General features: G+C 41.0%; 1 protein-coding gene and 1 long non-coding RNA gene across 2 annotated transcripts in view; one reads left to right on the forward strand and one right to left on the reverse strand.

Moving 5' to 3' along the window:
• LOC308095344 (complement C3-like) overlaps positions 1-9,641 on the reverse strand; it is a gene marked incomplete at both ends in the record, with an annotated part of 28,010 nt that extends 18,369 nt beyond the window's left edge. The window contains 13 exons of the mRNA XM_080442368.1: positions 1,682-1,811; positions 2,316-2,471; positions 2,716-2,907; positions 3,370-3,464; positions 3,587-3,686; positions 3,843-3,989; positions 4,446-4,561; positions 4,706-4,826; positions 5,255-5,357; positions 7,496-7,583; positions 7,700-7,782; positions 7,968-8,062; positions 9,558-9,641. Of these exons, the coding sequence (XP_080298494.1) occupies positions 1,682-1,811; positions 2,316-2,471; positions 2,716-2,907; positions 3,370-3,464; positions 3,587-3,686; positions 3,843-3,989; positions 4,446-4,561; positions 4,706-4,826; positions 5,255-5,357; positions 7,496-7,583; positions 7,700-7,782; positions 7,968-8,062; positions 9,558-9,641 (1,510 nt within the window). The remainder of the gene's footprint in view (positions 1-1,681; positions 1,812-2,315; positions 2,472-2,715; positions 2,908-3,369; positions 3,465-3,586; positions 3,687-3,842; positions 3,990-4,445; positions 4,562-4,705; positions 4,827-5,254; positions 5,358-7,495; positions 7,584-7,699; positions 7,783-7,967; positions 8,063-9,557) is intronic.
• Positions 9,642-15,212: 5,571 nt separating this feature from the next.
• LOC308103943 lies at positions 15,213-17,061 on the forward strand. The gene is made up of 3 exons (XR_013934779.1): positions 15,213-15,351; positions 16,748-16,834; positions 17,011-17,061. It is a non-coding gene; the product is annotated as an uncharacterized lncRNA (long non-coding RNA).
• Positions 17,062-17,500: the final 439 nt, after the last annotated feature.

Here is a 17,500-nt window from a genome sequence, read left to right on the forward strand (position 1 = left end):
GGAAATACAACAAAGGCTGACAATTAGAAAGAATGCAATGAAATGAGAGCCAATGGCCTATAGGCTGTTTCATGCTTATAAGACAAGTGTGTGTTGAATGCATCAACCTCAAACAAATAATGTCAATGTGATTATTTTCGTTTGAGAATCACTTGTTTTTGTTGGTTATTCTTTACCAGTTACCACCAGGTAATCTAACAGTTAGATTACCTAACCTAAGTTAGATTCTAACTTATCACACTAACCACAAGTAAGACGCGCGAACGCGGTAAGCGGCGCCTCCTTCCGCTGCGTTCGCAATAACCCCACAAAGGTCATGCTTGCTCAACTCACAAATAAATACATATTTGTAGATGTCTGGCAGCTGTAGCCCTATAGGTCAATATACAAATGAAAACAACCAGGACAACAACAAAGAAAAGTATCCCCTGTAGTTGTGGTTGAGGTATTTGTCAAGTCAGGTGTATTTGCATACACCTGAAATTCTTCCTATGTATTTACCCATTCTAACTATGGCTGCCATTACCCGAGCAGCAGTTAGGGGTAAAAAGTATTTCTCATCGACACATACAGTACACAGAGCCAGCCAAGGGTCCAACCGGCAACAGCCTCTCTACCAACTCAGCTACGGCAAACCCCCTAAACGTCACCAGTAAAATTCTGTGGGTTAGACAAGTCTTCCCCACAGACATTTATGAAACTACACAGCAGCCTAGAATCCATGCTGCTCCTGGCGCTAAAAGAAAAGCCATGGGGTCACAGAAATCAGTATAGGGTTCAACCTGAAATCTGTGATGATGTGATATCTAGGGAAAAGTTTATATTTTTACCTGAGGGTGGCGCTAGACTAGAGGATAACTAAAAAGGGTCACTCAAATAGCATTCATCTTTCAGTGAGCATGAATGAGCTCTGCAAGTTTCTTGCCAATCTGCCCATGACATTTTGAAATAACTGAAATAACTAAGTCAAAGGTTTGGTCTAAGAGGAAAGACCATTGTGTATATATATATATATATATATATATATATATATATATATATATATATATATATATATATATATATATATATATATATATATATATATATATATATATATATATATATATATATATATATATATATATATATATATATATATATATATATATATATATATATATATATATATATATATATATATATATATATATATATATATATATATATATATATATATATATATATATATATATATATATATATAAAAACATATAAAAACAGGCAATCCACTCCCTGTTACTAATATACTCCCATACTAATATATATATATATATATATATATATATATATATATATATATATTAGTATGGGAGTATATTAGTAACAGGGAGTGGATTGCCTGTTTTTATGTTTGTTTTAAACTTAAGTTGTCTGAAAATGAAATGAAAGACAAACAATAAGCAAAAATGGACGATGTATAAAAGATACTGTTTCAGACTTTCTTGCTGCAACGTTCTAAACTTTGATATCGGGGCTTCCCACTAGTGAACCATACCGGCATACATTTCAGATCAATCAATGACTTCCCCTACTCACAGTTTCCATGCAAGCTTTCCAAATGTCTGTCTAAATAAAGATACAACTAAAATATAAGTGGAGGGGCAGTAATGGAGGGGAGGATGAGGATAAGTGCCCTTACCTTGCCTGTATGGAGTCCCGTCCTCAGCGCTGGTCGCAAACAAGAGCCCAGCATCATAGAACACACCCATACTGTTCTTTCCCCCACCTGCTGTACAGCCAGTATCATACTTCTCCACTAGGTCCCACACCTGAAGCACACACAAACGCAAAACAGCAATTCAGCACAATATATTATAATATTTGACGTTAAATAGCAGTTGCTTTATTCATTATACAAAGGGATTTAACCGCATAAACTAGAATTAAAATAAAATAAATTCAAAACCAAATTAGAAGTGCCAATTTAGTGCTGTGAACCCATGATTTGAGGAAGCAAATTAAGGCCATTGTGCACACAACGGCTATGGTAAGCCCTAACTAAAGTCTGTTGCAGCTAAGGACTTTAGTTACTATAGGGCCATTTGTTGTTGATGCACTGCTCTAAAACCAGACTGGTTTCTAATAAATAAATAAAATATATATTTTCACTATTGTAATCAAAGAATTATAATGGTGAAGTTTAAACAGGTCTTCAGAAATATTGAACAGTGAACATGAGATAACAATGTTTTATCCATAATGGTAATCTTGGGAAGCACCACCATTATGATTTAAGAAGAAGCCCCTTGCAGTTCCCACGACACACAAAATACCTTTTTCTGGGTGAGACGATGTTTGTTGTTGAGGACGTAGATGCCTTTGTCCACAGCTACCAGTCCCACCATGGCCCCTGGGTCTCCTGTGACCTTCAGGATAAACTTCTTTCGAGGCTGGAACGATGGCACTTTTATGGCTGATTCTAGCTTCAACTACAATGAAAGGGAAAGACAGTGGGAGAGGTAGAGTAAATCATATTGGAATAAGTAGGCCTAGATTACGCACAAGCACCAATCACTGGATTTTGCTATAAAAGGGTGTAATGCCCTCCTTCAATCTCATACACTAAACTAAACACAAGTAGTTGAGACACCCACTGTTCTCTGCTATCATCATTCAGTGGCACTTATTTTGCGTGTGCATGTGTGTGTGTGTGTGTGTGTGTGTGTCTCTCACCGAACCCATGCAGGTATCCTTTACATCCACCCAAACGGAGTCTGACACCACTTCATTGGTTTCAATGTGGTAATAGGCTATGATGCGGAATGAGGGTAGCATTTCCTTGGTAACGACCAATGACAGAGTCACCAAGGACTGGCCTTGTCTCTTGAAACGCTCCTTCTTGATTAACTGGCCTCTGCTCAGGATCTGAAGTCATGAATGAAAACACATTATTCCAGTGGTTCTCAACCTGGTGGGCCGTGAAAATATTGCAAGTGGACCCCCAAATAAATGGCAAAACTACGATTTTAATGATAATATAAAAAAAAAAAAAAAAAAAGAAGAATTACGTGGTTGTTGTTTTTTTAAACCTTGAAAAATTACTTTTCATTGTTATACAGAAAGGTAGGAACTGCCATTGATCCAAGCAGGAACACAATCGATTGATTGATCAATGAAATAAACATGCTCTGAAAATGCACGCGGTCCACCCATTTGACCACTTAACAGACTGCCGTGTTAAGTGGTCAGATGGGTGGGCCGCGAACAATTTCGAGATTTCTAGTGGGCCCTGAACCAGAAAACGTTGAGAACCAGTGGAGTAGCAAATACTGTAAACAAGTAAATGCATGCAGACACATATGGGGTCTCAAACACAGCTTAACTCACTAGGTATGTGATGTCTTGGTTTGGAGCTGCAAGCCTGGGAAGGTTCAGGTTGATTTTCATGTTGTCTCCTAATTTCAGTTCAGTTGAGTCAACACCTGAAATATTGCAACAATAACAGGACTTAATGTACAACAATTACTGCTTAAATAAAATGATGAAATGCATGCATGCAAGCTACCTGAGGTATATTGTCTATTCTTTTATTTTTATTTTTTACCTATGTGGAGGTAGCTGTTGCTTCTGGAAGTATATGGGAGTGCTCTGTAGTCAGCTGATGCCTGCTGATGATCTCGAATCTTTATATCAGCGGTCTTTACCTGGAGAGAGAGAAAGAGAGAAAGAGAGAAAGAGAGAAAGAGAGAAAGAGAGAAAGAGAGAGAGAATAAGTTCTGGTAACATATTACAGTCAAAAAAGAAAGTAAACAAACAAATGAAAAACAAAAACACATGACATGCCCAATTGAGAGACTTACGGTGATGTCCAGGTGTGGGGCCCCTGCTACTGTGTTGACGGTGACCTTGGCCACGCCGTTGCCTGCCGTTTGCCCATTCAAGCCCCCAGGAATCACCACCACAGGCACGTTCACAGCCGGAGAGCCATCAGGGTTCATAACCTCAACCTAATGCACAGTACATGTGACCATTCAAACCATGCATCAAGTTCTCAAAAGTAATGAACGGTAGAGGTTCTCAAAGTGGGGTCCGGGGACCTCCAGGGTTCCTTGAGGAGGGTTCCAGGGGGTCCCCCAGCAAAATGTGTTTGTGAACAAATTTGAATAATTTAGAAATGTCATATGGGGGTCCCTGGCACAAAATCTTTTTAGGTGGGGGGCCGCGACCACATACATATTTTAAAAAAAACATGTTTTAAAGTTGTGGGACACGATGTCCCAAACTGCAAAGTACAAAAGAAGTCAGTGTGTGTCTGAATGTCATAAAGGTTTCCCTTTTGGAGATAGTAGCCATTGATCCAACAGCAGTGGAGAATTTTGTTTTTTCTAATTAAAAAAACTAACATTTTTTAAATGTAAAGTGACTTTGGTAAAAGCGCTATAAATCAGAGCTATTATTATTACCGAAACATCAAAGGACATTCCCGGCTTGAAGTACTTTGGTGTCTTCTTGAAGTGGATGGTGTAAGGAGTTGTGACTATCTGGATGCCTTTCAGCTGTGCCTCCACGATTTCACCGCCTGAAAGAGCAGGCAAATATGCCAAGTTTCACACATTTACAGACGACCTTAACATAAATATATGCCCAAACATGCACAGACGCGAGTACTCACTCACTCACTCACACGCTCTCTCTCTCTCTCTCTCTCTCTCTCTCTCCTTACCATTCTCTGTCAGCACACTGACGGACACAAATATGTGGCTCTCCACCAGATCATTGATATTGGGGAAAACGTCTGTGATGTGCTTCCTCAGCAAGATGGCCTTTCCTTCACCTTTTAACACCTAAAAACATGCATATACACACACACACACACACACACACACACACACACACACACACACACACACACACACACACACACACACACACACACACACACACACACACACACACACACACACACACACACACACACACACACACACACACACACACACATTAGATATAGACTGAGTGCTTTTGGTGTGAGTGCTTTCTTCTTCTTCTTTACATGTTCATAATGCATATATTATCCAGTTTGTGCCAAATGTGAGCAGATCAGAATTGGATCACTTTCACCACACAGTTTGAACGTAGCATTAAATAAAAAAAAGAACTGGAGACAAAATGAAAGAGAACATAGAGAGAAGAATTAGAGACAGAGCAGAGGATTCTACAATATTCTACAATATGCTAACAAACAGACAGGATGTGACAATATTATGCTAACCTGCACTCTCTGAAGAGACGGGGGAAAACTCTTCTTTGTATTCTCGTGAACTACTCCAAACACCACGTAGGCAGTTCCGTCCACCTCTTTACCATACAGATACCTAAAAGCAAAGTTAAAGAAAGACATTTGGTCACAATAATGTGCAGACCAAACTAAATAATGAACACATGAACCAATGGTGGACAGTAACAAAATACATTTTGTTCAGTTCTATACTTAAAAGGACCACGTGACACGTAACCCATTTCAACCTGTTCCTCACTAATGCTTATTATTATAATATGGTAATATTTTTGGCTACTCTCTCTGTGTCTCAGAGGAGGGCTGTGAACAGTTCAGAAACCTGCCTACCAGTGAGTGTGAAATTTCAAATGTCTTATTTAATTTTATATGAATGCGAGAACAATGGCTTCTATTATAGCATGCTAACTTTCCAGGAGGAGAAAGCCTGCAGTTTCTATGAACTTGGATTCCCCATTGATGATGTCACTGGTAGGCGGTTTCTGAACCGCCCTCCTCTGAGACTCAGAGTAGAAGAAAAATAGTTCTGTATTATAATGAGCATTAGTGAGGACCAATTATATGAAATGGGTGAAGTGGTCCTTTTAGTATATCTTTTGAGCAACTGTATTTTACTCGAATATTTGTATTTTTGGATACCTAAGACTTTCACTCCACTACATTTCAAATGCAAATATTGTATTTTTGACTCCACTACATTTCTAGAAAGGGAAAAGTACAATATGATTTAACCACTTATGTCCTATTTCAAATATAGTGAAAATAGGCTTAGCCGAACTACAAGCTCACTCAGTATTATTTGACCAGGAGTATCGGTGCTTTTCTGGAAAATCTTTGAATCTTTTGGGAAGCATTTCTTTCTATATTAAAAAGAAAGTGTACTTTGTAAATTCTACTTTTGAATACATAAGTATTTTGAAAGCAAGTACTCCAGTGCTTTAACTCAAGTATACATTTGACAGGTTAACTTTAACTTTAGCAATGACCAGCAAATATGGCTGGTCAGCACATTTGACCAGGAGCATCCATACTTTTTTTTTTTTAAATCTTTTTATCCCGCGATTTTGTAACCCTTTTTGCCAGACCCAAGGGGTCGGGCTTACATGAGGCTTTGTATCTGTTTCGTCCATACATGGGCATGGGCCATTTGTCCTCCGGCCCCAGCCAAAAAAGTCTGTCCCCCTTTCGTCCATACATGGGTATCTGTTTCGTCCATACATGGGCAGGGGCCATTTGTCCTCCGGCCCCAGCCAAAAAAGTCTGTCCCCCTTTCGTCCATACATGGGTATACACAGGCTGACACGTCATGTGAAGTCCGGCTTAGCCGTGACGTAGTGCATGTTTTGTACCTGTTTCCTCCATGTATGGAGGCTTTGTACCATGAGGCTTTGTACCTGTTTCGTCCATACATGGGCAGGGGCCATTTGTCCTCCAGCCCCAGCCAAAAAAAAGTTCGTGATGTCCCCTTTCGTCACGAACTATTCATGACATCATGAACTTCAGTTATAAAGTGGTTTGTAGGTGTGTTACATACTAGGACTTCATTCTGGGTCTGGCAGAACCAGGTCTCCTGGTCTTGTTTTCCACCAAGTGCCAATTTTCTAAGTGATCCTGGGCGCTACACTCCCCCCACCAGCCTAGGGAGCCCAGGGCCGAGCTCATGCCTCCTTCAATGCATGAGAGCCAACAGACCTTCTTGTCACTTGACAGGAGGGGGTAGTTTCGCCGTTTGGACGTAGCGTGTGGAAGGAACACGATATTCCAACCAGTTCCCTTCCCCTCCATCAGGCGCCCCGGGTGTCATGGGGGAGGTGGTATAGCGACCAGGATTACTACATGTTTTAGTGAGGGTATTAACTGCCCTAGGAGACACAGGGGGTGAACATGCAAACTCCACACAGAGTAGGCCCTTTCGCCAACCCCACCTAGGGTATGGGCGCTGATGACGCGGAGGAGAGGCCATGCCCCCCAGCGCCCACAGCGTCCCCGGCGGCAATCGAACCCAGGACCTTCTAGCTGTGAGGCGACAGTGCTACCGACTGCGCCACCGTGCCCAAGCATCCATACTTTAACTCAAGTAGCCTACTGCGGTCCAGTAGTACTGGATACAACATACCTAACCCAACCCCACACACTGTCCCTTCATCTCTGTAAACCTCAACCATAACCCAGTCTCTCCTATTTGCACAATATAAAGACATTCACAATTTCACGTACTTAACAAAGATGTCGATGTGTAGTTGTTCGGTGTCCACGTAAAAGAAGGTGCTCTGAGGGATCAGTTTCACTTCGAAACTAGGAAGCACTATAGAGACAGGGATGTGAATTTCACTTGTCCGTTCATTCATATTTATTTCATGTTTGCTTATTGCTGTAAACTCTAAAGTTTGAATATCAAATATTATACATAAAAACTCTTACCGTATTCCTTGACCTCAAAGTCAGCTGAGTAGGTCTCCTGAGGGTTATTCTGGAAACTGGCCACCACCTTCCACACACCAACACTACACGCACGCGCACACGCACACGCACACGCACACGCACACACACGCACACAAAAACATTAAATTCTGTTAACCGAAGGATGTTGCGACACAAAGATAGCAGCCATCAAGTCACACATTTTTGGACTCTTTCTGTCCTACAACAGGATGGCTTGATCAACCAGACGGTAAGAGAAGAAAAATACCTGACAATTTCTGGGAGGTCGTAATATCCAGAGTGGAGCCCTGTTGTCTTCAAAGCGACGCCAGTCTCCACTGGCAAAACGATGCCGTCAGGAGTCTAGTAAATATAAACAATAGTGAACAACCATTAACAACCATTACAAGGTAATTTCACTTATGGCAAAGCATGTTGAGAACTGGGCACCTTTGCAAAGTGGGCCCTGTGCAAATCGATCTTTTCTAGCTTGTAGATCTGCTATTTATGGCGAATGTTCTCCACAGAATTGGCAGACATACTGGGGTTCAAGTGGTTAGAATTAAGCTTTCATTTACATTTTCTATTAAGCATTCTGAAGTATAATTGTATCTATGAGTGTCTGTGACGAGACATCCTGACAAATTCAGGAGAGACATAAATTACTCTGGCATTAATTGTGCTGAGAACAGCTCGACTCTATGAAACAAGCTCCCCTCTTATAGCGCACTGTCTGTCTGTCTGTCTGTCTGTCTGTCTGTCTGTCTGTCTTATGTTTGACAGCATCTTTTGTACACATGTTGTACACTGAATGCTAACAACACACCTCATTGAATGACAGTGATTAGAAATATTGTGGTTTTGTATGTTAACACTAGGTATGAGTGACTAGAAATGGGGTCTAAAATGTAAAACGGAGTATATGCACCCAGTTCTTCCCAAAAAAGAGTGCAGAGTTCTCCCCCCACCATTTCTCTCAAGTGCCCAGTTATCCGGTTACCGCCTGTGTTGCCTTAAAAGGCCCATTGTGCTATACGATACGCTGCCCTACTGATAAACAAGGGGAATTACACCATTGTGTGTCAAAACAAGCCCGCCCTCTCTTCCCACAGCAAGGTGTTTCAACACATCTGGGAGTAGCTAGCAAGGAGGGGGAGCCTGAGTTAAAGTGGCTGTTGAATTATGGAAACCAATAGCCACTCTGGCCAGATGACCAAGAAGTTGGTGCCCTGCCCTCGCTGTGACTATCAAATATACTTCAAGCTTTAAAGCAGAGGGTCTTCAACGTTTTTCAGTCCAAGGACCCCTTAGCTGAGAGAGAGAGATGAAGCCCCCCCCCCCCCCCCCCCCGACTACATTGTATAAAATTGTGTTGCAGATTACACTTTTTCATAGATTTCATAGACTTGTTTGACAGCACTGTCACTGTGTAGCGTTGCGAAAATAGACGATCTACATGCTCACAACGCCTCGCAGCACGAGGCGTTGTAGATCTGCTATTTTTGGCTAATGTTCCCGTCAGAATAGGGATGCTAGGGTTCAAGTGGTTATAACCTGAAGTAACTCTGAGGACCCCCTAGGGGTCCCGGACCCCCTGTTGAAGACCCATGCTCTTAAGTGTCTTATGTCCACTAACACCACTTATCACTGGTTGGTGTTAAAAATGTGTTGACTGGTCAGAATCAGAAATGATTCCACTAGAGGTAGATATTTAAGCATATACTGTAGAGGCATTTCCCTGAACAACATGTACTCTCCAGTAGCACAGGTCCTGACAGATTTTGACATGACACAAGCTGTAGCTGCAGCTATTATGCAGCCAATATCATTGAATGTTGTGTTTATGAAAATACTGTACCACAATCTCAATAGAAATGGAGTCAGTTCGGTTAGCATTAGCATCCCTCTCAATGGGCACCATGCCAGGGTTCACAGCAAACATCCTGTAATGAACTGTGTGTGTGTGTGTGTGTGTGTGTGTGTGTGTGTGTGTGTGTGTGTGTGTGTGTGTGTGTGTGTGTGTGTGTGTGTGTGTGTGTGTGTGTGTGTGTGTGTGTTGTGTGTGTGTGTGTGTGTGTGTGTGTGTGTGTGTGTGTGTGTGTGTGTGTGTGTGTGTGTGTGTGTGTGTGTGTGAGAGAGAGAAACAGAAACGGACAGACAGACAGACAGACAGACAGACAGACAGACAGAGTTTTGTCAATATTGATCAATCGATTGTGTGCAAGAAAGGTACCCATTTGTTTTACAGTGAACTTTAAAAGTCAATATTTGTATTATTATTTTAAATCAAATACAACATATAGATCAAACAAGTTATACAAAAGTACTGGCACACACGCGGATATACTCCCAGCAAGCACAGTCAGGACCCGGACCAATCAGTGACGTCTCGATTGGGGCTAGATCAAGTCAAACCAAGACAAGTCAGATCTGGCCCAGAATATCACCTGATTTCAACCAAAATTAATCCTGACCACAAAAACGTCACTTCCAGGACGTCATCTAAACACTTCTCATCACCCAAAATGTCTGTCCAAATGTCCATATGATGTCCCGGTGATGACGTCCTGTAAATGACGTAAAGATCATCCCCATATGGGCTGTGATCTGGCCTAGTCCTGAACGTCACCGGGGTGATGACCGGGCGTCATCATAACGTCATCATGACGTCATTGTGCTTGCTGGGCTGTGTACATTGTATATAAAACAATACTTTTCCACTTTCTTTGGCATTCATAGCTAAAATGTTATGTTTAACAGTCATTGATCAGGGAAAACCAATTTCTGCCATGCTTACAATACTGTGCTATAGGTAGTGGACTCACCTTTTGTATTGGGGGGGTAGATGGTCTTATCTGTTTGGATGAAGATGTAACCAGACTGGAAGGAGACCATGACCACCTTCTCCAGCAGTCGACCAGGGAACTGAGCTTGCAGGTACACATACTGCTTCAAGTTGGGATCCTTCTTAAATTTATCAGATGGGACCTAAAACCAGTACAGGGAGAATACGTTTGCTTTCCCCCATTTATATGTGGTGATATTTATTATTCAATTGTGTTTTTCTTTTTACTTTAGTACAGTAGGCTACCTATAGCCTATACCACAATGTAGAAATACTCTGTTACCGTATAAAAGCACTGCGTTCAAAATGTTACTTGAGTAAAAGTACCAAAATATTGGCATCAAAATATAGTTAAACCGATCGGTTAATAGTTAAACCAAAAGTACTCATTTACTGTGTCAATAAATTGTAAGCTTGTAGATCGGCTATTTTAGAATAAACAAAGAATAAAATAGGGCTACTATGTTTAGCAATATTAATTTAAATCTACAAAGTAACTTAGAACTAACATTTTCAAATTATTGTAGTTGTAATAATTTGCCTCTGAGATGTAGTGGAGTAGAAGTATAAAATATTGAGAAATGAAAATACTCAGATAATATTACCTCAAAATTGTATTTAAGTACAATATTTCAGTAAATATACTTATTTAGCCTACTTTCATTTTTGTTGAAACATATTTTGCTCTTACGTCATGTAATAGCAGAATGGCTACTCTGCTATTTCTGATTGGAAATTCAAATGTTCAACCGCAATTACAATGTAAAGTTCAGGTGAGACAAAATACACCAACAACATTTAGCAGGGCACAAAAAGTATTTCTATTGTACCGTCATTTTTCCCATTTCTTGGAAGTTGTTGGCACTGTTAAGGGTTACAGCTGTGGATGTCAACAGCCTTGATTTAGCCGGATAGTCCTTCACGCTGATTTCGATGACCTGGTCTCCACCTGTACAATCTTGACACTCCACAAAAATGTTTTCTGGAGATCCTACACGCAACACGTTAGGAGCAGACATCACCTGCCTGCAGACAGGAAAGGACAAACAGGATGGAGGGAGGGAGAGGGAGTGGAGAGAGAGAAAGAGAGAGAGAGAGAGAGAGAGGGATCATGAAGAAACAGATGAAGAAGGTAATAGAGACATGTGTGCGTGCGTGAGAGAAAGGGGGGCAATTTGGGCAAATAACCCCTGTCTGGCTGCCCCCCATTGCAAAATCTACAAGCACACAACACATGGCCACTGGCCAGGGGTCCCCTGTGCCCGCAGTCCCCACCTTGAGCACCACTGACTGTAGGCTATGAAGCAGTGGTTCGCAACCTTTTGAGGATCAGTGTAAAGTGGTCAGAGGGGTGGGCCGTGTGTATTTTCAGATTTAATGACCAATCAATCTACTGTGTTGTGGCCTTAGATCAATGAAACTAACGTATAGTAGGCTACTGAAAAGTAATTTTCAAGGTTTAAAACCAAATATGACTAATGATTGATGACAAATAATGACACATTTTATTTAGTTTATTAATGCTATATTATCATTAAAATCTTTGTGTTTTGCCAACTATTTGGGGGCCCACTTGCAATATCCTCACGGTCCACCAGTGGCCTCTAGTCCACAGGTTGAGAATTGCTGGTATACAGGTCAACTCATCAGGTCCTGCATGAACATTGACCATAATGACTAATCCACTGATCATCCTGGACCAGATCAATACTATATTTCATCACTATACAGTGATCTGTTTTTCCTTTGCTTTCTGAATTCTGACAGAATGCCTACAGTATCTGTACTCAAAACATTAAACTAAACAGAAAAAAAACATAGTCCCTGAAGAAGGAGGTGATGAACAATGAACCTGACATTCTAGCACAAGGCAAACCCTTGACTGTACTGTACAATACTGTACTGTCATTGAACGCCCTGTTCATTCATAAACTTTCCTTCTCAAATAAACAAATAAATGTAAGAACTAAGAAGTAAAGAAGACCCCCAGGCCCTCCCCCCCGAATTAACCACTTAAGCTCTATATAATAGTGAGCATGTAGATCTGATATTTTCACTATTTCTTTTTTTTTTTTTTTTAATTCTTTTGAAAAATGCTTGAATTAGTTTTTCTTATTCAAAAAAATAATAATATATATTTTTTAAATTGTAGGAAAAGTATAAAAGGGGATCTTTACATGCAACCCCAAAAAATGAGTCACACTGGTATAAGGTGTGGGGGGATCTACTTACAATGGTGATGCGTCAGCCAGATAAGTTAGGGAGGAGAGGGCCAGAGAAGCCACACACAGCCATAGTAAGGTCTTCCGCATCCTGCTTGCTGCCTGGTCTGCTGTCAATGTGGTCTGAACCCCCACAGATACCTGCCTTTTATACTCTTCACCCATTCCATTCTGCAGGGTTTCCTGTCACTCCCCTCCCCAAATCCAGTAAGCATGCACGCACGCACACACGCGCACACACACACAGTTTCCCGGCAACAGTTGAGAAACTGTTGCCAGGGCGGTAAATAGCAGAAAATCAATAAGGCAGATTTAGGTAGCCTACTACCTAAATCTGCCTTATTGATTTTGAACAAAAAGAAAACAGGTCACATAATACAATACAATATAAATATATTTATATATAATATATATAAAGATCGGGTGCCATGGTTCTGTTTCCCTCTAAAACATTGCACTTATTGGGAGCGTCGATGGCCTAGTGGGGTGTGGGGCACCGATGGCCACCATCGTGGGACTGTATGGGTGAGGGCATGGAAGTCGAGTCGGTTGGCGCTCCCGTGGGGTGCAAACCGGCCGGAGTCTCTCATTCCCCGGAGGGGCTCCGGTGCGGAACAGGAGGCATACCTGGTTGATCCTGCCAGTAGCATATTGTCTCAAAGATTAAGCCATGTAGTCTAAGTTATACCTCTGTGAAGTTGGCACCCCATATGATGAAAACATAGTGTAACAGTGGCTGCCATGTTTGTCACCAGCACTGGGGTCAGAAGTAAAAAGCCCTTTCATTTTCTCCATAGACAAGGTAAAGTAAAGGTTGGGAACCGCTGCTCTATGGAGAAAATTAAGGGATTTTTTTTTACCTCCAACTCCACACTCATGTCAAGACTCCACTATAACCAATAAAGGCTAAAAAATATATATTAAAAAAATATATATTAAAAAAACTAAAAAACATTGCCTTATTGATTTTTCTACTATTTACCTTCCAACTGCATTCAAGTCCAAGGCTTGCTCAATGCTCATGCTTGTGTTGTGGACATGCAAAGACATTGTTTGCATGGAGGGAATAGTGTCATTGAGTAACATTTTAGTTGCAGATGGGTATCGTGTCAGAAGGGAGTTTACACCAGGGGAATTTACACCATGATATCTGTCTGTCTGTCTGTCTGTCTGTCACTGGTTCCCAAACACGTTTCCTCGCCCCTCCCGTTTGTATGCGAGAGCTGGCGAAAACTTCTGGGAACTCAGATTACCAAACACTGGGTCAGGACCCATTTGGGTCGCGGACAAAGTTGTTTGTGTCAAGTAAATGTCCCTTTTTTTCCCCCCTACATTTTGTTTTTAATTATTGTTATTTAAAAAAATCCCCCAAAAAGGCTATTTTTTTCATGAATTGAAAACAAATTCAATGATTTCTCTAAATAATTTCATAAATCAATAATAAATGCTAGTAGATCGGCTATTTTCACTAGTGACATCAAATTTCTCCTTTGGGTCTCAAGGGTAAAAAGTTTGTGAACCACCGACCTATTGACAGTTGAATCACAGGTTTACAAAGAAGTGGGTGAAATAATTCTTCCCGAGTAGCCAACACTCCATCAGTATCCATGAGAAGAGAGAGTCAGAGGATAGAGATAGGGTACAGCAGGATAGGTAAGAAAACAAAAAAAACACAGGTCACATAATCAAAGATATAAGATAGCACTGAGTTAAGAACATAAGAATAGATAGGCTAATGGATGCAGTGTGACTTTGCTTAAAGCACCAAGGACTCTAGCTATTTGAACATGATTAAGTTTTGTTTGGTTAGTGATCCTGAATAGGCCACGCCAACTGATCAAATGGTGTCCCAAGAGAGACACTGTTTTGAGTCAGCAAACATTGCCTTTTACGTTCACACAAGGCCATTTCTCTCTAATTATTAAACCCAACTGTATAAAGTCCTTGTGTTCTGTTGTCTAAATGTTATTTCCCCATAATAGATCATTTAATTTGTTCAGAAATAGGCAAACTCTGTTCTGTTGTGTTTGTGCTATAACGATAGGCTAACATCTTGGGCCACTGTATAAAATGTAAGAGATGGCTGCCTGTATGTATCAAACCAATAAGCTTCAAAATGTCCAGTTCAATGATGCCCAGTCTGTCTGTGTGTCTGTGTGTGTGTGTGTGTGTGTGTGTGTGTGTGTGTGTGTGTGTGTGTGTGTGTGTGTGTGTGTGTGTGTGTGTGTGTGTGTGTGTGTGTGTTTGGGGGTGTGTGTGTGTGGGTGTGTGCGTGTGGGTGTGTGTGTGTGTGTGTGTGTGTGTGTGTGTGTGTGTGTGTGTGTGTGTGTGTGTGTGTGTGTGTGTGTGTGTGTGTGTGTGTGTGTGTGTGTGTGTGTGTGTGTGTGTGACACCTATGCTAGCTCTATGGGCTGATTGGTGCAGGTTGTGCATGTGACTATGATCATTTGCATATGGACAGGTGAGTGTGGGAGAGGATTGTTTCGCCACAATACTGCATGATTTGGACACACGCACCGAGCACTGGAGCATGAGATCTGTCTAGTCTTCACTCATCTTAGTAGCTATCCTACTATTAATGACAGGTGAGTGTCCGAGTCCACTGAAAATATGCGTGTCTCTATTAGTAGCCTGTCACTTGGATTATTACACCTGCCACAAAATGTTGTAGGTTAAGCGATGTTTACCCATTTGGGGTGGAGAACATCTATAGGGAATGCTAACAATTGCCTACAAGTTTAGTCACGAGGAGCTTCTACCTTCGTCGTTGTTTTAAACATGTTTTCTTTCTCGTGTGATCGACGCGCTTGTCAGAAAGGTGAGATTAGATATATAATACCTGTGGCTGGTTCTAAAGAAGTCTGATCAAGCAGGTACAACAGGATCGGCGGCATTCCTGCGACGTGCATTCTTCCGTGTGTGTCCATGACAGGTCGCGCGGAATTTGAATGTTTATTTATAGTGTGGTGGTGTAACCTTTTATTCCAAGTTGCGCTCCTACATTATCCAAGAACCCGGGCTATCTGCGTGGATGAGCATTATAGTCTACTACTCTACTCTGGCCAGTTTCTTTCCAGGACCGACGTTGAGTCTACTGTTTGAAACAAAGAGGTGTGATGATAGACTAGGATTGGATGTGCTCGTTCTGACATAATAGCAGTGGTGGAAAAAGCACTCACTTTTGTTACTTAAGTAAAAGTATCAATACAGCAATGTAGAAGTACTCTGTGTTACAAGTAGGGTGAAGGTTCGCTATTCAAAATGTACTTGAGTAAAAGTACAAAAGTATTGGTATCAAAATGTACTTGAAGTACAAAAGTAAAAGTACTCATTATGCAGAATGTCCCCTTTCACAGGTTACAAATGTAGAAAATGTTTTGAAAATAGCAGATCTACAAGCTCACAATGTGTTGCATTGTGAGCTTGTAGATCGGCTATTCTCAAATGGCCAAAATGTACAGGGCTGAAGTGGTTAATGTATGTTTTGTAATGATGATCAAAATCTACAATGTAACTTGTAACTAAAGATTAAAAATAATTGTAGTGGAGTAAAAAGTACAATATTTGCCTCTGAGATGTAGTGGAGTAAAAGTGCTGATAAATGGAAATACTCAAGTAAAGTAAAAATGCCTCAAAATTGTACTTAAGTACAGTACTTGAGTAGATGTACTTAGTTACTTTACACCACTGCATAATAGGCCTACTAAGGATTTGGATAGGTTACCTCAGTAGGCTATATGGAGAGGTCCTATTTCGGCGCATTCGTATATTAAGGTTGCTAAGCAACATATATTGTCTTTACACACACAGTGATTAATTATACATGGTTATTTCAAGCTTTTCTTTGCTTTGCCATCATTGTTCTGTAGGCTAGGCTTTTGTCATTTGAAACAAGTGCGGTTGGTGGTTTCTTTTTTTCACTTGGTTGATCCTAACGTTGAAGTAGGAAATATTTGAGTTAACCATGTTCTCTTGTTTCAGACCCTCAGCTGTCAGATATTGATGGATGCTCTATTGGCACAGATGTGATGATATCACTTGATTTAACTATCTTCTGTCCTTCGGGAGGTGAGTTTAGGCTCATTAGGGCAAATCTCTTTTTTTACTCGATCACTCTGATTGCATGTGGCCATGTGTGTTCTTATGTTTTAAATTGAACTAAAATGAAGCAGACACTGAAATAATCTTATTTCAATCATACTGAAATAGTTAACCTTTTCTTTTCACCTGTTCCAATTTGACAGCCCGGACCTCTGTTTCACCTCCCTCGCTGGGCTTGCTGTGATGGCGATGCAGGTGTTTCTCCCGTCTACAGTGTCGGTGCTTGTGTCCACGTCACTGTCCCTGTTCAGCTTGGCCCTGGTTCTGATGGCGTGTGTCATCCGGAAGAAAAGAAGGCTGGAGGGTGCATATAGGCCCAGTGCCGAGGAGAAAAAACAGACTGGAACAGCAGGATCAGAGCGCCCAGGCCTGGCCCTTCCGCTGCCCAAGGAGGAACGCCTCATATGACACAACCCCATGTTCACAGACACTCGCATTGTTACCACACCTGCACACTGGGCCCTTCCTCATCCACAGTGAAATCCTCAATGAGAAAATATTCAACGTACAAATGTAACCAAACATTGTACACCCTGACTATAATTTAACACTGAAGATTTGACTGTGTGTTTGGAATATGGTAAAATATGTGTAAACATATCTGAATGGATTCCTCCATTTTTCTTCCCTCAT

Source organism: Gymnoscopelus braueri (assembly GCF_963280865.1).
Source record: "Gymnoscopelus braueri genome assembly, chromosome: 2".
Lineage (NCBI taxonomy): Eukaryota > Metazoa > Chordata > Actinopteri > Myctophiformes > Myctophidae > Gymnoscopelus > Gymnoscopelus braueri.